The 25,396-nt window shown below is 42.8% G+C and overlaps 1 protein-coding gene across 12 annotated transcripts in view; it reads right to left on the bottom strand.

Moving 5' to 3' along the window:
- The window catches only part of AKAP13 (A-kinase anchoring protein 13), a 233,436-nt gene that overhangs the window by 157,214 nt on the left and 50,826 nt on the right, over positions 1-25,396 (bottom strand). For 11 of the 12 annotated variants that reach the window (XM_064517213.1, XM_064517208.1, XM_064517212.1 and 8 more), the window contains exons 3-4: positions 23,485-23,579; positions 8,129-8,173 (exon numbers count right to left, since the gene is read on the bottom strand). In XM_064517213.1, coding sequence (XP_064373283.1) covers positions 8,129-8,161 — 33 coding nt within the window. In that variant the 5' untranslated portion in view covers positions 8,162-8,173; positions 23,485-23,579. The remainder of the gene's footprint in view (positions 1-8,128; positions 8,174-23,484; positions 23,580-25,396) is intronic. The other variant, XM_064517209.1, reaches the window with a different exon arrangement.

Raw genomic sequence — 25,396 nt, 5'->3', positions numbered from 1 at the left:
ATAACTGGGGCAATTTTTAAAGCGACATTCTTTCTTCGACATTGGAGAACGCACTGTTATAACCGTATCTTACTGCAAGGAAACACTCCCCTGCCCCAAACACAACTGCTAGGTAGATAAAACTTTTGCAATACGTAAAAGAAAAACTCTGAAACAAAGATACAAACACAGGCAGACCTGCGGAAAGCAGCACGGAAAATCTGTCCTTTAACAAAACTGCCACTTGATGGCAGTGCACAGCACTGATCTGAGCCCAAAACAATTAATAACACTATTTTATTTTCCACTTGCACACAACCTGGGATTGCTTTACTGAGCTAGGCATTGGAAGAGCATTTCCAAATAAATTGCTTGCAGCATAATCTTCAGAATTAAACATGAAGCACTGCAGGTAGAGTGCAGGAGATGAAGAGGAGCAGATAGGCTTTTCAGATGAGATTTGAGAGCGTATTTGAAAACATCATGCCATCATCAAATCAACCTCTTCAGTAACACTAATCACCCGTTAGCTTTGCTGTCAAAACTGGCTTTAGTCTAACACTTCCCAAAGTGCACATCAGCATTTTGGAAGGATGGGGAATTTGTCATTTTGAAGGTAACATGAAAAATACTAGTATTTAAAAACTCTATCTAAATACATTCCACAAAAGAAAAGTATTGAGAAGCATTTTCATCCTCTTATACACCACCTCCTGATTTCTGCTGATCATTCCTCCCGCGAGGAGGGGCGGCAGCTCTATCAGTCAACACAAGTGGTGAAACGCAACCTCTTATTGCCTCTCCAGATGCTAATCAGCTCATCGGCTATTGCAAGAAACAGAAAGAACCCTAAATTCGTGGCCTAAGAGGTATGTATCATTTCACTCCATTTTAATAAAGCAATTACTGTGACAACCTAAAGATTTCTTTTGCATGTTTGCAGCAGGGTGAAGTTTCAGAAAAGAGGTTGAACTAAGCTAATGGCTTTGCAGAAAGAGGGGGTCAGTCTCTCCTCTGCTTCCCCCACCCATCCCCTGTACCAGCTCTGGCATCTTTCTTCAGGAAGGCATATAATTTAACGATCCTGTGTAATGCTGCAAAGTAATAGTGACTTAAGGGCAGACTTTCAGACAGTAAGTGCTCCAGATTTTGTTTAAACTAGTCTATTTACTGTCCACCTTCCCATTCATACATGTAAAACGAGCCCAATTTATACTGCTCATAGAAGAAAAGAACAAACAGAAAATTACGGGAGGGCTTGGGACCCAAATCACCTCTTGGCATCCAAATCATTTTCACTTCGAGATAACAGGGAAGAAGAGTTAAAAAGGGGCTTTCTCAGTGGCAATCTAATCAACGGCTGATCTTGAAGGAATGGGATGGTCAGGCAGCCTCCTCCAGCTTCTCCAGCCAAAGCTGCCTGCGGTGAGTGAACTACTGCTACGCTATATAAGTGACCATTTTACAAAGAGTTCTCTTCTTATATACCCGAACGTTGTCTGGGTCTCACGAGCTAGGGAATGCCCAGTTTATGAATAGCCTCGTGATAACCAATCCGTGCAAAACGATGTCTTTGTTGAGGTAGGGAACCGAGAAGGGAACGTGCACAGAGCCTGGCAGCAGCTGCCAGATGCCCACAGCAGCAGAAGGGGTGACTTTTTGCATGATGTAGACTAGAATTTGGGAAGCGGAGAATGAAAAGACTCCAGACGACATGAGGCTGAGCACAGTTGAGAGAGGACACTATTTTGCCCGTGGAACAGAAACAAACCCAGAAAAGTTGCAATGCATTCCTCTCAAACGTCAGGGTCTACCCAGGCACTCCAACTCACTTTCTTGCAACCAACTGAGAATCAGGTTCTTCCACAAGTAACACAAGCAAATATTTTATTTGTAAGATGTGCTTAGAGGCCTTCTATTCATTTAGAATTCAAAGACTTTGAAGGTGCGGCAGAAAACTACTTTGTCATTAAGCAGAAATCAAGTATCCAACAAATAAAAGACATGAGACTTATCAGATCCTCTTGCCACAGAACTGAACCAAACATCAAGGCTTATTTTCCTCTTGCCTAAGGATCTAAAGAGAAAGAAAGTTGGGACTACTGTATAGTGATTTTCATGAGAAATTCCCACATAAAAGAGTGCTAGGTATAGTCTACTTTTTCTGCTGGACTGGTTTCAGATATTCAGAAGTCCCAGTGGCTTTTGTCACCATGGATACCACTAAGAAAACAAATTCAGTGTTAGTAGAAAAGTAACTAAATCATAGCTGCCAATCTTATGAGAACATTTACTGTCACGTATTAGGATTTTAAAGGTATTTCATTTTGTCCTCTTGTCCCTTCAGTAGAGATTTTGGAAGACTTTTGATTATGTATAAGTCTGCACAAGTCACACCTGAGACTCTGTTCAAACATTTGCTATACCCCAAGCCATGCTTGTACATGAATGTGGAGAACCATAGCACTTGGGACCAACACCACTGCCACAAGCTTCAAGTTCTCTGTATTGTGACTTTTTTTTAATCCTTTAATATTTATATAAAAGAGAGTTTTTCTAAAAATACTAACATTAAGAGTTATCACAACAGTTTTTCTCAGGAATACGCATACACAGTACACTTGCACAGTATGTCATTCTGTATGAGATACAGAAGTGGAAGAAAAATATTCCTATCATGAGCACTTTCTTCTTCTTTCCATTTTTGATTAAAGCAGGGCACACAGGGAAATCTAGAGGAGTAGTTTATTAACAGAAGAGAAGACCTATTGTACCCAAAACCCAGTTTATATTAAGAGAGGGTCAATGCATTCTTTCTGAAGCTTTTGAAGTTCATACTTCATGAAGTTGCACGGCATTTTGGCATGGAAATGGGAGCTCTCATCTCTATCAAAACTCTCCCTGAGCAACTTTGCAGCTTACACAGCTCTTAAGTGGCAACTTATACAGGAGACTCAATCCACAGACCTGATTAAAGACCAAAGTCAATGGGAGCATTTTTATCAATTAAGTGTTCACTCTGTCATGCAATAAGTAGTTATGACATATTTGGTTTTATCATTCCAAATAACACAGGCACACCTTAGACAAACCATGCCGAAGAGGAGTGCTGCAACTTAGAACAAGTTTGTTCCTTTTAATCAAAAAGGCAAAAGAAAAAATTTGCAGTGATGCATCATCCTTCTCCATCCAGCTGCTAATCTTTTCCATTTCACACCTACTGATCATTATCGTGCTGAAAAAATACTGCCATCTAACAGCCAGCCGATCTAAGGGTTTTCTGTTGTAGTCTTGGTGGTAATCAGGAAAAGATGACACTTAATTTGTCACAACTCATCCACTGAATTTCACCTCAGTACTGTTCCAACACATTTATACCCACTGCTGCTCTCGGGTTATTCTTTTAAAAACCAGCATTGATTTCAGACTGGCAGAAGATGTGAGTGGGTTAGAAACATGATCAATAATGATACAAAAATCCTATAGATAGCAACCAGCGAGGCTGAAATCAGAAGCCACACAGGTTACATCTGAAGTAAGATTCTCAGGATGTTCTATGTAACTGAAGACTTGACCTTGATCATTTACTCATGTGCACTTTATGTTTATTAAAGTTTGGTTAGAAATAAGGACACAGCTTGTGATCCTTGATCCCTTTGTAATTAAATCTCCTGCTGGATACCCTGCTGGACTGTCAATTAATGGTAACATTTATAAAAAGATCAAAACTTTACCTTTACAGAGCTCTTTCCCACTTTCCTCCTCCTTCCTGGATACTAGCAACAGTTGCACTTAAGCTAAATGATTGATTTAGACCATTTCATTTATAAACAGAGAACTTCATTAATATATCACAACAATAAAAAAAAATCACTGCAAATAAACCTCAGTGTTTAGAGCAATGTTAATGCCTTTGTTTTCTATTGATGATGTCGATATTTCAATACAACACAGGCAACAGCTAGAAAGTACCTCTTGGTACTCCAGTTGAAATTTTGACTTTCGTTGCTAGAGATGTACAATCTTTATAAAAGGGTGAAGATCAGAGAGGTCCTTGCAAGTATCTAACAATACAAGCAAAACTTAAGCTCCTCATTTCCTGCTTCCCATTAACAAAAGACTTCTGCAACTGTCCAGTTCCACCCTGAGCCCTGCCAGCAAATGGAACAATTTAGCCCCTTGAGTTTTGACTCTCTGGGATTCCTGAATGCACAAAATCCCAGACAGATCAGGAATCATATTCGAAACATTGTCCTTAAACCACCACACTGCGCCCGCTGGCGCTGCCAAATCAACAGGACAGTGTCGAAATACAAGAAAGAGACGTAGGAAAAGCCAGTTTCAGATATAATCCAGTATCTGTGCATCAATACAGATGTTCCTGACTGTGGTCTGTGGCAGGCAAGTGAAGGACTGTCCAGCCACGCAGACTTCCTTTTCACACATCCCGCAGTAAAATGCACCTGGAGAAATTAATGCATGCTAAAGACTTTTACAGACCCCCTTTTCCACAGAAGCAACATCCATATGTTATGCAAGAGACACTATGTAAAATATGATCCATATAATTATGCACCAGAAAAAAAGAACGTATGAGAACAGCAGCAACGAGAAATCGGAGATACTGATGCCAGCCAAGTGACACAGTTACCTTCTGTAACCTTGACCCATGCTAGTGAATAAGTCGAGAAGTAGTGACGGACAGCAGACCTCACCAGCAGCCTCCCCATCCCACCACCCCGCTCCTTACCACCTCTGCTGGCAGCAGCAGAGCAGCTAGGGTTAATACCTCACCAAGACATTTTAGGAACGAGGAAGTGGGTTGGAGCATCTTTACTTCAAATTCCCACCACAGTATGAGGCCACAGACACTGCAAGGTAACACTGTTTTATAACAGCAATTAAGTGCCAACAGTCACGCAAACCTGATAGCTGTTTGACCTGTTGCCTGTTCAAACACCGGCATTAATCGTACGGTGAACTTCCGCCGCGCTGTATTGAGGACCACTTCACTGCCCTATCTCTGCTGGCGCGAACGGCGAGGCCCCGTGACCGCTCCCTGGGAGCGGGGCCGAGCTGAGAGCCCATTCAGCCGCACTAAACACGGGAAACACGAAGATGGGGGTGAGAGATACAATTCTCAAGGGGAAACTTGCCAAACAAGACAGGGGCCGGCCGCTCGCAGAGGAAAGGCTGAGCTCGTGTCCTGGCCCAAACCTGCAGTTACGGTGCTTAGCTCTAGTTCCTGGCAACCTCACTGACCAGAGAACGAGCAGAAACCACTTAAATGGGATACGCTAATTACAAAAACACAACAGTTATTACTACTACAAGAAGTGCTTTCCAGCTTACCTCTTTTGACCTTTACACTGACTCTTGCAAAAGGCTGGCGGTCTCATCGTTATAGGCTGAGAGCTCCTACTGACCATGAGCTTAGCAGAGGCAGAAGAGCCAGTTTTTACAAAGGGGGCAAATAAAAGTGCAAACCATTTAAGGAAGCAGAAGGAGAAACTCAGGAGGTGGCCATCTCTCTATTTAAGTACACTGCCTTGAAGAATACAGTAATTCCTATCCCTGGAGTCGTCGTAAGTGGAAGTACCATCTCTACCATCACCCAAAAAACCTCGGTCCCGCGTACACAGGACACTTGTCAGAATTGCAAGGTTATTCACCTGGACAATCTGGTAACTTTGAAACAGGATAAACTGCACTTGAGCTCTGCAATTGGCTTCCAGGAACTGGAATTAGAGACATCATTTTTTGCTTTTTCCTGCTAAAAGTAGCTTAGCAATGTTGCTGATAAAAGCAAACACCAAATGAAGCAACATTTTTGCAAGGCAGATTCTTGCATTATTTCTGCTCACTTGCCAAAGCTTGCACTCTACAGAGAGCTTTCAGCATGGAACTCATGCAAGATTTAAAAAATTAAGTGCTCCTCATTTTAAACCAGTAGTTCAGATGCAAAATGAGGAACAGTGCATAAAAGATGAATTGCAAAGGCCTCAAGTATGTAAGAGGGTAAAACCTGAGGGAAACAATTTTTCCTGAAAGTAGTCAAATGTAGGGAGATCCCCTAACATGTCTCTATTTCCTGGCATTTATTTCACAGAGATGAAATTTGTTATGGGGGAACATGAGATACTCTTCTTAGCTTTTTGGAAACAAGCTCAAGAAGGAGTCCACACAAGGAACGTCGCGTTAACAACACTTTGAAAAAGGAACCTGGTCACGGGAGGTATTCAGCTACCTGTGGCCATGCCACAAGACTGCTATGTTTTCCTTTTGAAAAATAAAAACACCAGGAAGATATATTTTTGTTTGTGTTCTACTTGCATCTAACAGCTCTTTCACATGGGCATTGAGCTGTCAATTAACAATACAAGGAAAAAGGAAACTGATCTCAAAATGTGCCCAACATGTAAATTGAAAGCAAACAGGAAGACTAAATATTTATTTTCCAAGGTTGCTGAGTGGTCTTTTTTTTTTTTTTTTTTTTTAAATTATTCCTTAATCTATCAACCTCTTCTTTTCAAATGGGATCTGATTTGCATATACACCTGGCCAGGGGGAGAGGGGGAAGAGACACCAGGGAGCCACTGAAGTAGTAATAATGTTGTCATGAACTCACTTGCATTGCAAAGAAAGAATACACTGAATTCTACATAATCATGATTTTCCAGTGGACTCAGTGTAGTCCTCCTAAATATTACATAGGGAAAAGAACTTTTAAATCTACCATATTACATATTACACTACAGTATTATATATTAAATGCAAAACCATACAGAATGGTGGGAAAATGAACTAAGCCAGAAGACTGGGCAAACAAAGCCTCCAGATTCGGGAAGCCACACGCTGCTCTAGAGACACCAGAATGACTCTATCCTGCTTTCTGCCATCCGTCTGTTTCTAATCTAGCATCAGCATCGTATACTTGTACATAAACTACATTATCTCTTAATGAGTCCTAACTCTAAATCTGGGTTTCTTCGAAGTCAATGTGCTTTCAATATGCTTGTGACTTAAAATTTCAGGCTAAAATCAGTTTCACAGTAATGCAAAGTATGGCACGGAAAGCCATTTTCCCCAGGTCCAGTTACGTACCATAGCATTGATCTTGCTTCAAGAACAATGCTTAATACAGTAAGCACAGCATAAACTGTAATATAATGCAGTATAAACTTCAAGCTGTTCATAAAAAACAGGTAAAATTTGAAAGCTTCCATGAATTAAAGGTCAAAATAATGTATTATTTACAATAGGCAACTCTTTCCAAGATACAGCTCCATCACCAGGCCTGCTAGTTTCCTGTTCCTTCGCCTAAGAGCTATATTTGCATGCAATCTTTTCTCCAAATTTTCCATCCCTGCACCCAGCTCTATCACAGCATTAGCGAGATCTGTAGGTAGGCCCGTATGCGTAGGATGGCTCCATCGGCTGGCTAATCCTGCTCGGAGCCTGGCAAGGCAGTATGGAAAGCAAATGGTTACAAACCTGGCTGGCAGCTTTGGCACAAATTTAACACACGTGCACACACCCCTGCCCCCAGCCTTATTTGACAGTCCCCATATCCTGCAACAAAGCTTCTATTCAAGCGAGAGCGGAAGCTTGCTCCTTATTAATTTAGCCATCCAGGTTACGAGCTTCCAGGAGACTGACGTCAGCCGTAGCCGACTGCGCAAGTCGCAGCACGTTCCAGTTGCTTGCTATTTCCACTCGCTCCCTGCCATGTTTAAAACTTGGACCAGAAAAACATTACCGCAGTGGGTGAGTACTGCACACTAGGATGTCCTGTTTGCCACACAAGCAGCTCCTTCTGAAGGCTCTCAGCACACCAGGCTGCAAGCGCACAGTCATTCACTCAAGCACTCTTTACGGAGAAAAAAAAGGGTGATTCCTGCACCGTGACAATTACACGATGGCATTGCAGTGTGTCACAACGCTTCTTTAAAACTGTCTATTTGAAAGACGGTGAAGCTCTGTAACTAATGTGAGCATTATCCCTGGGCATTTACAGTGCAAGTGAAGGAATACAAATAATGTATATGGAGAGCAAAGAGAAAAAGAGCAGAACCCCTGAAAACGGGGATGGGAAGCATTTTATGGGAATAGAACAGAAAATGACCGTGCGTTTAAACTTTTTACTCACATATAACGGAGCTTGCTGTGGATTAAGTTTCATGACCCCAGAACACTGAAACAAAAAAGAAAAGACATATTGAAGACATTTTTTCATAAAATTCTAAACACTTCTTTGTAAGCTGCAGAATGTTAAATTTCCAAAACCATATTAACACCCTTATATTCCTTCTTTAATGCTCACTTTTACACAACAATTTTGTATTTTGTGTCTCCTTCGGATCAACAAAGAATTATCCCAATTTTTTATTTAGGCTCATGTTACGCAAAGACACCTTTGTAAAATGACTGGTACAGCAAAGTGCTCCTTAGTCTGAACAGCTGGAAAGGTTGGCAAGGAGGATATTCCAAACAAAACTCTTCCTTTTCATGTTCATCTCAGTTCACCTTTCCTCCTAGCAACGCTTGCTCCGTATCTTCTTTTTATGGCAACTACCAAACCTTAACTGCTATCTGTCTGCTCATTGCCCCATCCCGACATCTGCATTTGAACAGGGCCCATTAAGGAAAAATAGGCAAACAAAAAGTGTTTGTAAAGATTTTTAGGTCTTCCAGTTGTTGCAGAAGACGGTCTTCATGGGAATCTCACTAAAATTACTGTCCTACCACTTTCTGTCAATAATGTCCTTCCCTAAGCCCAGAAGCTGTATTTTTTTTAATGGAAGTTCTCCCTCCCTTCAGTAACAATTAATAATGGCAGTCATTTGGGGATGAAATGGTAAATAGACAAAAATCTATTAATCTGCTGAATGCTACCTTCCTAAATAAATTTAGTGGCTTTTTTCATTAAATAGTTTGTTCAAGAAACATTTCAAAATCATTTAAAATCAAACTACCAAAACCATTCCTCGCGAAACCGAGGGAAAAACCTTCAGCGTAGGTAATGTTCATGATTCTGCTGAAGCATTTTGCACAGTCAAAAACTACCATTACTCATCCTACCAAGGTGATTTAGTCAAGCAACTTTTCACTTTCAGATCTATACTGCAATTTTTATATATTACCTGGGGAAAGTTATCTGCATTGAGCTTTGAATTAATTGAATCAGGATTTCACTGGTATTAATTTCTCCACTGCAGTAGAAAACACTTATCCTAAATGAAAGCTATAAATTCTCATTTAATGTGTGTACAGCAGTCCAAGATGCTAAGATGAAGGAATGCAAAACAATTAAAAAAGGAATTTTTGTTGTTGCTCATGTCTGCAGTACTGGTAATTCTCTCCAAGTACTTCAAACTCCTTTTAGAAGCCGATGAAATACCACTCTGCTTTTCACGCAAAAACACACAATCTTGTGCATACTTTGTTCCCTTCCAAACCCCACAGTTTGCCTTTAGTGAGACAGAAATTAAACCACAGCCTAAGTTTTCTTAGCTGATTCCAGCTATTCTGTCTCCTGCACACGTTCCGCTTATTTTATACAAAGCAGCATTTTTGTACTGGTTACTTTAAAATGTCTGCGCTACCTGCCAAGCTTGCTCATCAAAACACAGCACCTCCACAAAAGCTCTTAAGAGGCAGCCAGTGGAGGGATGAATATTTTTCTATAGTTTCAAAATCAAATTCATACCTATTTTCAACCTCAAAATTCTTCTTCCAACAGCAAGAATGCCTCAAAATGGCTTTCTCTTCCTTTTCAGCTCTTAGAAAGAATCACTTGCTTGTGAAAGTAGGGAACTAATAGCACTAGCTATCATTTGGGCAGGTGAGGTCCCCAGTACATCTCTGCAATCAATCCTCACTTCTTACTGACAACAAGATCCTGCTATTCCAGGTCTACAGACCTCTCAAAAAAGAGGAAAAACCCACAAGCCCTGCCAATCTCCCTTACAAGGTACCCGAGCCTCCCTCTCCTGTTCTAAACCTGGGCATCTTGAACAGGGGAACCAAAATGCTATCTGGCTGGGAGCTTTTGCTGCATCTTACAAAGGTCAGAGTAAACCAGAAATAAAAAAGATATATGTATAGCTTAAGCCCACGTCACAACTGGATTTTTACAAAAGAAGTGTCATTCCAATGGACCAATTCCCTCCTGAAGCAGAATAAAGTCCTGAAATCTGACTCAGCAACTTGGTAGTATTTAGGTGATATGCTAAAATTAATACTGCAGCATAGAAGCAAGACAGCTGTCTTGGATAAGAATGTTTAAAGGGAATTAATCAGTAACATTATTTTCTCACCAGTTCTTTTCAAGTCTTGACAAGTACATGAACAACATTTCCTTTTGCTGATAAAAGATACTACATTATACACCTTTGAAGATGACCTAAATTTTTTCATTTATATGTATTATTGGAATTACTTCTTCTCCCTACATTTCAGTCATCTTTCTACGCTAGCGATGTTACAACTGCCTTTCTGTAAAGACAAGTGCAAGTTAAAGGATGTAAAATGAAAAAAAAAAAAAAAAAAAAAAAAAAGAAATCAGGAAAACAGAACATGACAGGTTTGTATTTGCCCAGGACACCACAGATAACAAATACATTCTACTCTTCAAGTTTTTCTCCATTTCCAAATAATTAGTTTTATTAAATTTTTATCAGCTATTTCAGTTTCTCAGAACTTTGATCAGAGGAAAGGAGGTTATCCTAATGCACTCAAATATATTCCTCCTCCCTTTGTTTATTAACATCTTTACCTCCTTCCTGTTCAGGTTCACAGGTATTTGTCACTCTTGTCATTTCAAAACTAGCTTCTGTGATCCGAGATTGAATTACATCTATGTTTACTCAAAATACTAAAGTACCAAACACACATACTCAGCAAGGTCACACCTAGATTTCAGGGCTGTTTGCTTTGCTTAGACAAATCCAAAGGGAATCGGCCAGCTTATCACACTAAACACGGTATTCTCACCACTGCCTCATCCGTCCTGCTCCAGTGTGTTTGCTCTACCCAGTCATCTAGTCAATGCTTCCAAAAAGTCCAACCCAAAGCCTTATGAGATAAACAGGAAAGCCCCAAATGCAAGCCTGGGGCACGCGCCTAACACCAGCGTGCCTGCAAAAAGCAGTAGCAGAATTTAGAGTGTTGATTTTTCCCCCTCCAGTGCAGGTTTGCAATTCAGGAGAGGTGTTGACAGAAGGAATCTAGTATCTATGCTAGACCTTTTCTTTCCTTTCCTCTTGACTGCTTCATAGATGCTTTAGCCTACCCTTTTTTCAGCAAAGCCACGATGGGACCTGTCTGACACCAAAATAAATCCCCTCATCTTGGACACTCAGGTTGCAATGCCATGCACCGATCAGCCGCGAATCCCCTCCCTCTTTACAGGTTCTTCTGCAAGCTGTCGTTCTAGCATCTGTCACTAACACAGTTCACACCTTTATAAAAAGGGGGAAACCACGGTTCACGTGCTCCATCCCAAGGTCTACTCTGTCAGGCTTGCCCAAAGTGAGAAGTTTCATTACATATCGTGCATGCACACTCAAGCCATTTTCGCTCTAAGTCCCGTTCACCATCTAACCTCCTTGGAGGAAGCTTCTCAGCAGATCTTTTAACAGAGCAGTGGTGTAAACCAGCAGAAGCATCTTTCCCACATCGTCCAGCTTAAGCAGACAGCTGCACTGAAGGTAGCAAAGCTCTGTGCAAAATAGCAGCAGCAGAAGGGCACCCCATCAACAGAGCATTTGGGTTTCTGTGATTCGAGTATTAATGTGAGATTGCACCCTCTGATCTCCACTACTTGGGAGAAATGAAGACAATTTTGTACTAATCCATCACCTTTCCAGCAGGTGCCTGATAACAGCTGAGTAGAGAGAGAAATGGGAAAGAGGAGACAACCATTCGGGGATGTGCTGACTGGGAAGGGAGAGGATGGTGTTTAAAACTGCGCTGGGTAACTTTGTTTTCTCTTGTTTGCAAGCAAAAAGGCAAGTTTGGAAAATATTCTATTTTGTCTTGTTAGAAAATCCTTTGGCAAAAAAGTATGAGAAAACCTGAGTGACAAGTAAGTCTGAATGACCACTTCAGGCCAAAAAAAGATAAATTCGGGTTTCTAGACCAGTAATTTTCTCCAACCAGCAGGCAGGCAGACGGTTACCTCTGAAAATTTTGAATACAGTAAGGAAAGTGAAAACAAAAGCAAGATCACACTGGTTATTATCAGAGACTCATAATGACTCTAATATAATCAGTGAACAAGTTGGACTGCTTTGAGTGTATAAAAGAAAAAAGACAAGGCTCTTTGATATTGAAAACTTAAAAAATTCTAAACCATTTTATCTCCCACATCAAGATTAAATAGAGGAGTACATCCTTCAGGCTGATGCCTGCTCAGCATCTGAGCCCCAGAAAAGAAATTCCAGATTTTTGGACCGGTAGCACAAGACCTGCTCTCTCAGATAATGCAGATCGTGGAGGGAATACCCAGCCCTTGTACTGCAAGACCAGGATCTGGACAGTACGTGAACTGCTTTGGAGGCCAAGCTAACAAGAATACACAAATACAGATCCCATCTCCATCCTTGTTTTGAGGTCTTCAGCTCCCTGAGGTTTAGGCTGCAAAGAGAGAAAAATCACATCTATTCTACCTTCTGTGTCTTCACAGACAAGCCAGAGAAGGCAAAGACTATATGTAAAAGTTCCACACCTGAATCCTAGGGAAAAAAGACACCCTAATAGAGAAGCTGATTTTATGCACGCAGGGCACACACGTACCCTCCAGAGAACACACTGACGTATCCTGAAAGAGACAATTGTTGCATGTGTTTAACCTAAAAGCCCATTTACCAAGACCCAAAGCAAAACACAGTGCCACTCACAGTCAACCTGGAAGCTGTTTCCTCCCCAGATGTGATTTGTCCTGGCATCGGAAGAGGCAGACAAAGAAATCAGTCTGAACGGGGGGCTCTTGAGAAAGCCCCCAAAGTTGCGACCCCGAACAGAGGCAAGCCGCTGCACGGGCAGGAGCGCGAAGCGACTCTGCCGGAACACGGCTGCCAGGAGTAACAGTGCGTGATGTCGAGGGTTCCTGGCAATGTGCTCCATCACAGTCCTGCTGTCACGGAGACGGCTCCCAGGAATCCGGCCCGGCTTCTGCCCAGCAAAGAAGCCAACTTATAGGTACCCTCATGTTGCAATTACACTGGCCCTGCTGCGTGAGCAGGCTGTTCACGTAGGGGGGGTCTGGGACAGGTCTGCTCCAGATCAGTCTCCAGCCTCCCTCGTGGGACCCCGTGGGCACGGCCCCACGGCTCACCTAGCGGCCCTTCACAGCCCGGCCATGCTGAGCAGCCAAGAAATGAAATCAGCTGACGCAAATTCACACTTTTTTCCTAGGGGTACAAATATCTATAGGCATATTTGGAGGTCTCCAGATGTACAGTTCTTTTCAGGAGCACATTCGTCTGCTTTCCTAGCTGCTATGGTGGAAGGAGCACCTTCTCCGCCCAAAGACCAGTTCACCCCAGCAAACGAGCAGCCCTATCTTTTCTTCCTCCAAACAGCCTTACTGAGTGAGAGCCTGGCACTTATTTTCCCATCACCCCACAAATGAATTAAACTTTTAATAAAACAAAATCATGGAAGACTCACGGAACAGACTGGCTTACCATGCACGACATCTCACATGGGCTAACCCATGCGAGCTCAAGCATGCGCTGCTTAAGGTCAGCAGTAGGATCAGCTTCAATCTTCATCACAAACAAGCTTTCATCAGTGCTAAAAAACCCAAAACTGATTTGGGTGGAGATTCTGCATTCACTGCAAAGGCACTGCATTCACAGGGATTCTATATTCACCAAAAATGCCTTTTTCAGCATATACTCACCTCCCTTCCCCCTCCCCTCTGAATGCATGGGAGACTTGAAAGGGAAGAAGCAGGGAGAGAGAGTTTAAGTACTGGAAACAATAGGCCAAGTCACTTCTACCAACAGTATTGCACTGAGTAGGGAAATTAAATAGAAACAAAAATGCCGCAGTCTTCTAATGTTGCAGGTTTCAGGACAAGAACATAGCTGCACACTACGTGGGTGCACCAGTTGGCATAGCTCAAATTGCTGTGAGCAAAGTATTTTATCAACACCATTCCATATATATCTCCGGCACCACTTGACATCTACTCAGCCAAATACCATAGGATTGTCTTATTAAAAACTAACCGGAGAAAACAGATTTCCGTCATGTACCTCTCACGTACAACATGATCTTTATTTTACAGATTGAATAAATTCTGGAGAGCAAAACATTCTGGACAAACAATCCTGTTACAGCGTCATCTGTGCCAGCTGGTTTAGCAGCCACTGCCACTGCAGGTCCTCCAAGTCTGCTGTTTTGCACTGCAAATATAAGTGAAGATCTTTAACGTTAACAAGAGGAAGAACAGTCTTCTCTGTAAATCCATTTGTGGGAACATTTACAGAAAGCAAACAAAACGAATTCAGCTGATACAAATTCATACTTTTTTCCTATGTGTACAAATACCTATAGGCATATGTGGAAGTCTCCAGCCGTACAGTTCTTCTGTTCAGCAGCAGTTGCCTGAACTAAAATATTCAAATTGTTTCTTGCAAATAGCTGAATCTTTTGAATTTCAGTGCCTGGGAGGTTTATCACATGCTTTACAGCAATCCAGACACTTACCTTACCATGTTTCTGGAATTCTATTAGGGTTTTTTTTTCCCCGCTTAAGATAACACACTGAAATCCCTTGTCTTTGCAAATTCGAAAGTAGGACATGAAAAAACAGTCCAGGTTCAAGCTCTTAAAAGTAACAGTGGTTTTAGACATTATGAAGATCTGCATAGGTCAGTAAAACTGGAAACTATCTGAAGCCTTTGCATAAAAGAATAGCTTTCTGTTCTCTCAAGCATTAAAGAATTAATACAGTGAGTGCTATTAAAGTCTCTTCTATAGAACTTGAGTGTTATTTTACACAAAATTTCATGGAAGGGGACAAACTACTGCGCCCGATTTCTTTGGATATAGTAACATCTGACAGGGAAAAAAAATATTTTATTTGCTTTGCTGTGGTTCCCAAAACCTCAGCCAGCATTAGGGCTCCATTGGTTACATGCTGCAAAAATGTCTCTGCAAACAAAGTTTCTGCCCTGAAGAGTTTACAAACAAGCATACAAAAGGATAGAAACACGCCTAAGTAATAAATCCACTCCATCCACTACTTCTAACTGCCATTTAATTTAACCTTAATTAGTTGGCTTATTTCTTATAGGCATCCCAGACAAAGTATATCTTAAGGAAAAATCAGAAAATGAGGCCAATGGCCTTCCAGATCAACCCGGCCCATGCACGATGGACAATGCTGATAAAGGTCTTCAGACGGGATGTAGCTAAGAGCCGCCAAAATGGCTTGTAGAGTGTCCGACCGTGCCTCATTCAGACTTACTCATTCAGACAGTAAGCTTAACGTGAATGCCTGGTTCATCAGCCAGCTTCTGCATCCACTAACACTTTCACAGCATCCACTAACCACTACTTGGATGCATGAAGCTGTGGGGTATACGAGGTCTCATGACCTTGCCCTCAAAGTAGCCCCTTTAGGGGCTGGTTGCTTTTTTTCATAGAGAAGGAGAGCTACAGGATAGGCAGAAACAGGAACGACCATTCTCGCCTCCAACAAGCTACCAGAGCTGCAAGAAGTGGGGGGAACCAGAGGCATTTAGGCCAGCGGGTACGCCTGGGGAAGCACACCTACCCCTCCAGGCTTAGCCACACAGAGCTAGTGCTTGTGGTCAGGAAAGGACAGCCAAAAACACATGAGGAATCCAACGGAGGGACAGATCTCATGGAAAACGTTTGAACAGATAAGCAGAAATGCAGAGAAAGTAGGAGGGCTTTCCAGTGGTAAGGAGTACTACATCACCACATGACAAGGCTGAAAGTCAAAGGACTATTTTTTTCGAGTTGTAACAGAATGGACTTCACACAAAGCCAGTCTGTAACAGCGCTGGTGGGAAGGAGACTGCTGGACTGGCCTTACAGGGGCTAAGCTTTGTGATTGCAAGACTGGAGGAACGCACTGCCAGGCCGTACAAGAACACTTCTACCCCACAGAAATTGGAGAAGCCCTGTGTATACAGACTGCCCGTCACGGAGCCAGCCAAGATCGTACCAGCACCAGCAGATACACACCTGGCAGGGAAACCTTCTCCGACATGCCTCATAACGAGTCCTCAAATCCTCACTCTTTAGGCAAACAACCCATAAGCCTTAAAAGAGTTTAAACCAATCCAGGGATTAAATTGAACATATATCTGAATCCATTTGGATCCAGTCAGTATTTGCTGACATCACCGGCAGCCCTTTCATTGAAACGAATAGGCGCTGCCTCTCCGCCCCTCTCCTCGGACGTACGCAGAAATCCATCAAGCTGGAGCACGCTTCCACCCAACTCAACCAGGTCGCATGATTTCATTTTACATTGCCGCATTACAAAATTAAGATCAAGCTTCCAAAACCGTAATTTCTCATTCAGCAAAGTGCAGTGTCCTGAAAGGCACTGCCATGCACTATGTTTTCATAAAATGTTAATTTATGAAGTGCTTTAGAAATATCAGGAGGATTTGCTTCGGGCCCTAAGGCGTTCATGTTCAGAACTACAGAAGATAAACAGGAGAAAACAATAAGAGCATAGGTACCAAAGAAAAGACAAACTGGCAATATGTAGATTAATTCCTTCTGCAACCTTGAATTTCATGCAAGGAGAGCTACAATAGCACCTTCTTTTATACATTTATTGTTTTCCCAACTAGCCCTTAGTGTCAAGGGAATTACTAAACTGGAACGTTCCCCTTTTTTGTGAGTGGTATACGACATTACTGGGTTGTATTCCCCCATCACCAGTCTCCTGGTTTTTCATTGTAAACCAAATGCTATTTGAAACAAGGCCTTTCTTGTTTCAGTTTGAGGTTTTGATTTGTTTATTTTTTACTTGTAGCAAAAAGTCTGAAAATGGAAACAAATAAGTGAGATGGAATTTGTTTATATTACTTATATTTTCTTGTTTGGTTTTATTCCTGGTTCTTTCTACAGAGTTCAGATCGGCAATAACTTACTCCTGCTCCGCAGTGTTGGGTGAAGGATCGAGACAATGCGCAGTTTTGTTCAAACACTTTGTCCTGAAAGTTTCATTCAAACTGAATAAACACCAGAAATCATCTTTCATATTATGAACAAGCTTTCTAATCTATGTATTAATGTCCTCTCCTTGAAATCCATGTGCAAGCAGACTTTAAAAAAAAAATCAGAGCAAAACCTACATCCATTCAATTTAGGCAGAAGAAATAAATCAATAATCTAGTTCTTCAACTATGTGCATGGAAGAACTTGTATAAGTTGAACAGTTGCAGCTTTAGTAACTAGAGTAAACTTTAAGACAGGAGATCAACATATGCTTCCAGACATCATACAACTAATGGCGTAGGACTTTCCCCATAGCTATACTAACACATAATTTTCCGTATCTGGTCAGAAATTGGGAGGATGGAGGAACTCGGAAGAGCAACCCATCCAAAGTTTATTTTGCAAACACACAGGGAAGTGACACCACCAGCAAAAGCCATCAACCATGGAGAGGAGAGGGAGGGGAGGAAACGAGAAACCGCACTGCAAAGCGGGGCAGCAAACAAGGTAGCTGCAGGCTGCAGCACGGTGCACGCCATCGCAGCTGAGCTCAGGACTCAGAAAATCCCAGGTATTTGTGCACAATCATCGGAATTTAGGTAATTTGCTGAAGTTTATGTTTTGTCACTAAACCGACTGCTCAGAAAAAAAGAAAAAAAAAACCCAAATCCCTCACACAGCATTGCTACAGGTGATACTTTCTTCCCAGCTGCGTCCTGTCTGCAAACAAAACCATATGCTGCCATTCAATTACAGACACCATGGAGTTTCTCTTGGCTGCAGCTGATGGAAAGGAGGTTTAAATGTGTTCTGCATTGGCCCAGCTCTACCGGCACTTGCCTCCAAAAGGCTGGGGTAACCCAGCAAGTTACCCTTTTGGAAAACGTTGCTTTAATGGTAAGAAAAAGAAATGAATTTTGACAACCTCCTCCCACAGCAAAAGATTGCAGGAAAAAAAAAAAGTTAACTTCAAAATCAGCCTAAAATCTTTTTTGTTGGAACCCTCAGTACCGTGTCCTTCGCATACAACCGCCCAACAGGCACAAGTCGAGGAGCTGCTAGAGCAACAGCTTGCCAACTGGCTCGTTACACCGCAGCAGCAGGGCAGGGAGCCTATCCGGAATCAAAGCTAACAGAGCATCACTGATTTAATTGACTGATGATTTAATAAAATGCTCTGGATATAGATTAACTTACTTTGCTTAATGCAGTTCAGCTTCCTGGTAGCAGGAACTGAAAGAGCTTTGTTAACAGACTGAAACTCGGTCTAGCTCCCGGGACTGCTCATACGTGCCCCCGTCGCGGTGGGACTGCTGGGAACCAGCTGTTTTCGGGTTACCCAGGCTCCAGCTTCCAAGTGATTTAACTGGAAAATTTAGGAAATGGTAGTCATCTTCCTCAAAGTGCTAAAACTCAACACAAAACTAAAATTATATCTATATACACCCATATTCAACAAACCCGCACCTTAGACCTTTTCAATGCTATACGAACCCCCTTACCTGGTTCTGTCACCCCTTTCTTGTCCAAAGGGTGACCATCTAGCCAAACACCCTCGGTCTCACGACAAAGTTTCTTCTTTTGTAACATTCCAATCTCAAAATTGTCAAAAATCATTTAATGGATTACTTGATTCCTACCCAAATCCTAGAAACAGATCACCAATATATATATATTTTTTCTTTTTTTAAAAAACCCCCTCAAATCATAGTAGTTATCACTCTATAGTCCACATGCCCAATTTCAAATAAAGATACTGCAAAAGTTGAAGCCAAAGAGAGTAAAAGGATTATTAGCCAGCTCTAATTATACAGACTGATCTCATCCTCTGGTCATAAGCCTCTTTCCTGTGTCCGGAATCTATTTGTGCAGCAGAAAGACCAGCCTTTTGTAACTGTGCAAGGGTCACCAGCACAGCGAGATCAATTTTAAAACTCATATGTACTATCAATAAATTCCCTTGCAATAAGATATGACCCTGCCCTCATTTGCCAATTTTTGCTTTAAAATATTACTAACAGCAAACAGTATTTAAGATGCCAATTTGTAAAAGCCAAACGACGTTTCAAAAGTAGCTATCATGCTGTTTTAATGAAATAAAAATCACAGGCCACGTCTTCAGTTCAAGTAGCTACATCCTAATAAAGTTAAGAACTAGCAGTTGACTTGAATTAAAGTGCAGCATATACGCAAAAGCACACATATGTTTATACTCAAATTAAGTCCTCCAACAGGTTCTGGGGCAGCTGTTTCACGTATTCATAAGACATTAATCTCAGGCTCAAATACTGACTTCCAGAAAGCCTCAGCAGACATTCTGATGCCTCTTCAAACAAGTAATATACAGTTTATACCTTTCGATACACTTTGCAGTTAGAATATGCATTTTGGCAGCAGATTCTAGGGAAGTCCTCAAAGATATCCACCTTACGTTTGTAAGAGCGATTATCAGCTTTGGGTGCTTAATGAGAAACTTCTTGAACAGCCCTGATTTTCAAAGGACAAGTAAAACAAAACCTTTCTGCAGAAATGGGGTTCATCCCAAAGCACAGGCAGTGAGAAGCAGAAGCCTCAAGAAAGTTGCTAGCCACTTTTCAAAAGTGAGATGCACAGAATCAGAGGGAAATGGCAGGGAGGGAAGAGGACTTGAGGAGTATTTTGTCCCAAGTGTATAAAAGGACAAAGATCACAGACAGCTGTCACCAACACCGAGGTGCCTGCAAAGTCTTACACACAGTGAGAGAGTAAATGTTCTTTTAGGGACCTATTCCAACAACTTGGACTAGAACACCTGGCTTGAGTCTAACACCTTCCCCACCCCACTATTCTCCTGACTCACAGTGGTGTGCTGTTTTAAAGTGCATTCAGCAAAGATGGTTTTACTACTACTCTGTATGGTTCACAGCAAATGGAAAAAAAAATTACAAAGCTCCAAAGATGAGCTATAAAAAAACCCTTTCTCTGTGCTCCACCAGAGAAAAGCCACAGCCATCGTACTGCATTCCCCCAAACGTAGGCCTGCAGTAGAAAGCGATTCATGAGGCCCAAAGTAGCATGCATACATTTATGCAGACAAATATTGCTAAATATTTCCCAGTACGTGCAAGCCAGGTAGTTCTCCAACGCATGTTTTAACTAGCACATGCACCAACCTTAACTGCTAAAGCCACACACAGAGTTGGAAAAACTGGCATCAAGACCAAGATCCAAGAGATGCCTCTGCTCTCATTTTGGTCACAGAAGAACTTCACTACCTACCATTTTTATGCACTTTTCCTCTCCAAAAAAATACGTAAGACTCACTTTTCCCTTTAGGCTTCCTTTTGCAAATGCTCCCACTCGCCAGCTCCGCAGGTGATTGCTTAGGCATGAAAAACAGAGCACATAATCAGGGAAAGTGTGGTCGGGACTTTCTGCCAGAAGAGGAAGGCTTAAGCAGAAACTTTCGCTTTCCTACTTGAGGACCAGTGTTAACTCCACTCCCTGTTGTGCAGCACAAAGGCATCTGTCACTGCAGAATTAAGAACTGTTTCTTGTTCAGTACGCTTTTTCCTTCACCTCACAGGACAACTATAGGAAAAGATAAGCCAAAACATACCTCATTTAGGCAGTCACAAAATACGCTCATGTTTGCACATGACAGTCTCAAAAATGCCATTATTCCCCCCATTCCCAGCAAGTGCCGCACTAACGGAGTCATTTGGCACTGGGTCACCAGAAAGAAAAATGTGGAGTTCCAGGTCTGCTCCTAGGACACGGTATGATGCTCCACATCCAGGGATGCACCACACACAGTAAAACCACAAGCAACAGAGAGAATCACATCTCCAAATAAAATGGACAATAGAAAACAATCTGAAAGAAAGTTCAATTTTTTTCTTCATAATGCATCGAATCAGATATTAAAATCCGGATAAGCACAGACGCTGCCCAGCTCCACTACCTCAGTTTCTGTGCTGGAGCTTGTCTGTGAGTAGCCCACAACCAACAACGCAAGCTTTGCAGACAGACATCCCACTGAACACCCGAAATCATTCCTCTCAACTGCCTTCACAAAATGGTCGTTCAGACCGATCCTGCAGGGACTGAACGGGTTAAGTGCCCACAGGTCCCAGCCTCCCCAGTAAATCATTTATTACCCAGGATCACGGACAAGCAGCTATGCAGAACTGAGAGGCCACGCTGTGCAGCTGTTCGTAAAGCAGACAACTCTGTGCAATTAGGTTATAACGCGGGATTAAATTTGGGCAGTGGAAATACGTCCCTTTATTACCGATTTGTTTGTTCAAGTTATGCAGCTATTTCAAACGTTACAGAGTTCATTAACTCAAACTTCATTAAGCGGTTACCACTGCATGAACGAAATGAAAAGATTATTATTATAAGCACTATTATGGAAATATTAGGCCAGCAGGCAAAAAGAGGAAAGGCTATGAAAAATAAAGAATGCCGCCCCGAGAGTCAAGGTCAGCTCTTTGCAGCTTCAGAGGCGGAGGCACATCCAGAAATCAGACACGACAGAGATGCTGCTTCCCAGGCGGGAGGTCGGGTGAGACCATCTCCTTGCCTGCACCAGGGCTCTGGAGATTTCTCTGTTGCTCCAAGCAACGAAGCAGCGATTCCCCGGCTGAGTCGCCCGCAGGCAGGCTCTGGTGCTGTCCTGAGCACTGCTCACTCCGAGCTCGCTGCACTCCAGAAACCAACACCAAATCGAGAAACTAATGCCAAACTGAGCCACAAATTGACAGGATCAAATCCATTTTAGGGGCCAAGATTTTTTTCCTCATAAAGCCACAGTCAGACCAGCCCAGAGCTGATCCACTCCGTTTTCCCAAGCTCTTTTGTACGTGACAACTGGTGGAGCATTCCTCCTTTAAACATGCCCGAGTACATGCAGCTCACGGGCGTCTAAGTTTCAGGATGAACTCAGAAACCAACTCGCAGCCAGCCACATCCTCAAAGGAATTCCTTCCCGATAAAGTAGCTTTCATTCACAGTCCTGCCAAACAGAGACTTAATTTCCTTCTCGGAGAGGTGCTACGATTTGAAAAGAGGTATAATTCCTCTGCCCACCCGCCTAAAACAAAAGGAAATCAAAATGATTGCAATAAATACTTGTCTCTCTAGAGCAACAGCAGTTTATGATTAATCCACCCAGTTGTTGCTACAGCTCAGCAATGCCAAATGATTTGGACCCAATATTGCTAAACATGCTGTTTTCAAAGCACCAGCCATCTTAGGCAAGACCATGGAAAATGTGAGACACGGCGGAAGGTAAACAGGTTAGACACAGTGGGAGGAGAAAACAGTCAGTTTGAGGTGCTTTTCCTTCCTCTTTTGACTGAGCTCGAATACAGCAAGTGCCCATTTCCAAGCAAGACTCTCACAGTTTGCTTAAGGCTAACGGTTTTTGCAAATTCAAGTCCTTTTGCAGAGAATGGGTGTAACTCCATGAGTCAGAACAGCTATGATGACTACCGACAGCACCGCATTAACTACAGAAGATATTAATGACGGGGCCCACGGGTCCATGGACATCTCTGCCCGTGACAACGCCGGCTTAACTGTTCTCAGTCCCCGCCAACGGCTCCGTTTTGCATTTGCAGGCTGTGTAATTAACTAGACAAAGGCTATTTTTAGGTCCATCCATCCCCTGATCGCGTTCACCACAGTCTGACAAGCAGCTGTAACAGGAAAATAAGCCGAGGAGACTCAATGCTGCCCAGAGGGACGTTGGGTGCCAGCCCGTGGGCACGCGTGTGCCCGAGACGCCTCCGGTCCGGAGCAGTTACCCACGGGCACACACGCCTGTGGACCTCGACACGCAAGAGCTCTGATCCTCCCCGGCTCCGGAAGAAACCCTCAGCCAGTCTGCGAACAGGCTGTCTGCCTAACCTGGGGACGTGAAAACGGTATCTGAAAATAATAGGGAAGAACAGCTGAAGCTGGAAGTGTCATTTTACACCATCTTGTACACTTGACGTAAGGAGCAAGAGCAACTGAGATGCACAAGAGGTCGTGTGAGCCAAGCTGGTAGTTCAGAGGGACGGTAGAGCAGTGGCGTTCTTCAGCAGGAGAACTACGTCTTTTTCTTTGTTCTTCCTCCACAAAGAAGTTACATGCTGTGGCAAAATAACTTGCTGCCAAATTTGGTTTTACCGTGTACTTTGATACCAGCATCCCCTCCCACCATCAGCAGGCCAGCTTGGCAAACCGATCCCCAAGCCCCCTCCGCTCAACCATCACCTGCACACCCGAGAAGGCTGCCAGGATGCTAAAGCTTACTTGAACTGCATGAAGCAGTGCAGATGCTCCAAGAGGTTCTTCAGGGCTTTCTGAGCTGCGTGGCGAGGAGCGGGGTGGGAAGCGGCGCTCAGCTCCTGCAAGAGAGGGAGGGAGAGGGAGTCACCAGGGGCTGTCAGCGGCCGGCTCCGAGCGCGGTACGGGACCGGCCCGCCGGAGGTCCCCACTTCGAACACCCGCCCCGGCACCGGTAACACCTTCGAGAGCACGTGGCTGGAAACAATTTTCCATTTTTACCTTAGTGGCTATATGGGAAACACGCCCTATCTCAACACAACCACTTCAGGACAGACTTTATCCAGCTATCCATAAACTCCCTTATGGCAAGATATTTAAAAGTAGACGACAAAGTGCCAAAAGTAAACGTGTTTAGGCTGGCAGAAGAAGCCCAAATCTATCAGCAAAATCTCTGACAAAACCCTTGCAGCCTGCCTGCACTTTTCCATGGGCAGATTTCCTGTTTCAGGGCAAAATCTACCCCTTGTTCCATCCATAGGGATCAATCCAGCCCACCAAATACATGTGAAAAGAGTAGTTAAAGTGGATTAAATGGCAAAAAGGAGAAAAAGTGCAGGCAGCGATTTAGGTTGTTAAATGCTGTGTGGGAGATTTGATTAGCTAAATCAAAGTCATCAGGGCACCTTAGGGCATCATTTGATTACCACACCGGGGAAGGCTGCGGTTGTGCGTGCATCACCTGCATGCAAGTGCAACACACTGCCTGCTCCTGTTTTACCAGGCAGAGGAGACTCTACCCCTACGCTCTCCCAGCTGGGAAAGCATCTGTAAGCAGGGAATCTAACAGACTGATCTAACATGCTGAATTCAAAGCGCAATTACAATCACATAAGTAACAATGGCAAAACTAGTTACTGGCTAGGAAATCACTTGTATTGTGTGAATTAGCGAGGGAACATGCAACACGAGAAGATAATGCATTGCAAAACAAATCTCATTCATTCATCTAGACAAGGATAGCATAACCGAAATACCCGAGTGTCAGTTTTGCACAGTGTTTTCTTAAGGTTTGTTACTAAAACACCTTCTTGCCCATTCTGCAGGTGGGTGCCCGCCGAGAAATGGGGAGAAAGCTTCATGAGGCACTACAGGATACTGCATGCTAAATGGCATCATTTTACCACAGATATACATACACCTGGAGTATAACTGTACACTTAGCACAAATATATACCTATATACACTCCCTTCAAATTGGAGGAGAGGGGGTTTCACACTCTTGTTCCTGCTAAGATAGCAGGAAAATGAAGAAAAAAGGAGCCCAGAACTGTGCAGGAATTTTTTCATTCACACATTTTTGAATTATCTTCTTATGACAAACTACTGGAGCTGAAAGAGGAATTACCCAAACTCTTAAATCCCGGGCACAGCAAGCAAATCATCTTTGCATTCATTAACCACTAAAAACCATCCTAGCAGTCACAAAAAAACAGACTGGAACTTCCCTCTAGCATTCCTATAGCATTACTTTTAGGACCACATTTTAAAAGACAGTTACTGTTTCATAAAGCAATGATTAACTGTATTAAGTGAGCAACGTTAGCCCAAAACCAAGTCCTAGCGATGCCATGGCGATCTCAAAGTTCGATGAGAGTAACCGCTCTCTCCAAGGCACATACTGCAGGGGTTTCATTCGTTGTGAGACTCTGATAACTCGGCTTTTAATAACATACTCTAACACTTCGGCACAGAAAGCAGGGTTTGCTGCTGGTCCTTCGAACTGACCAGCAACACCGGTATGGCTCACGTTGGGAAGCTCCCTAGTGGGTACGCTCTGACTCACTGAAGGTTTGTCATCATACCCGCTAAAGAACGAAGGGTGTGTACATGGGGACGCACACGCAAAGCCAACTTGGATGTTCACAACTTGAAAAGT

The sequence above is a fragment of the Dromaius novaehollandiae genome, chromosome 10 (assembly GCF_036370855.1).
Source record: "Dromaius novaehollandiae isolate bDroNov1 chromosome 10, bDroNov1.hap1, whole genome shotgun sequence".
Lineage (NCBI taxonomy): Eukaryota > Metazoa > Chordata > Aves > Casuariiformes > Dromaiidae > Dromaius > Dromaius novaehollandiae.
This window is presented reverse-complemented; position numbering and strand designations above follow the sequence as displayed.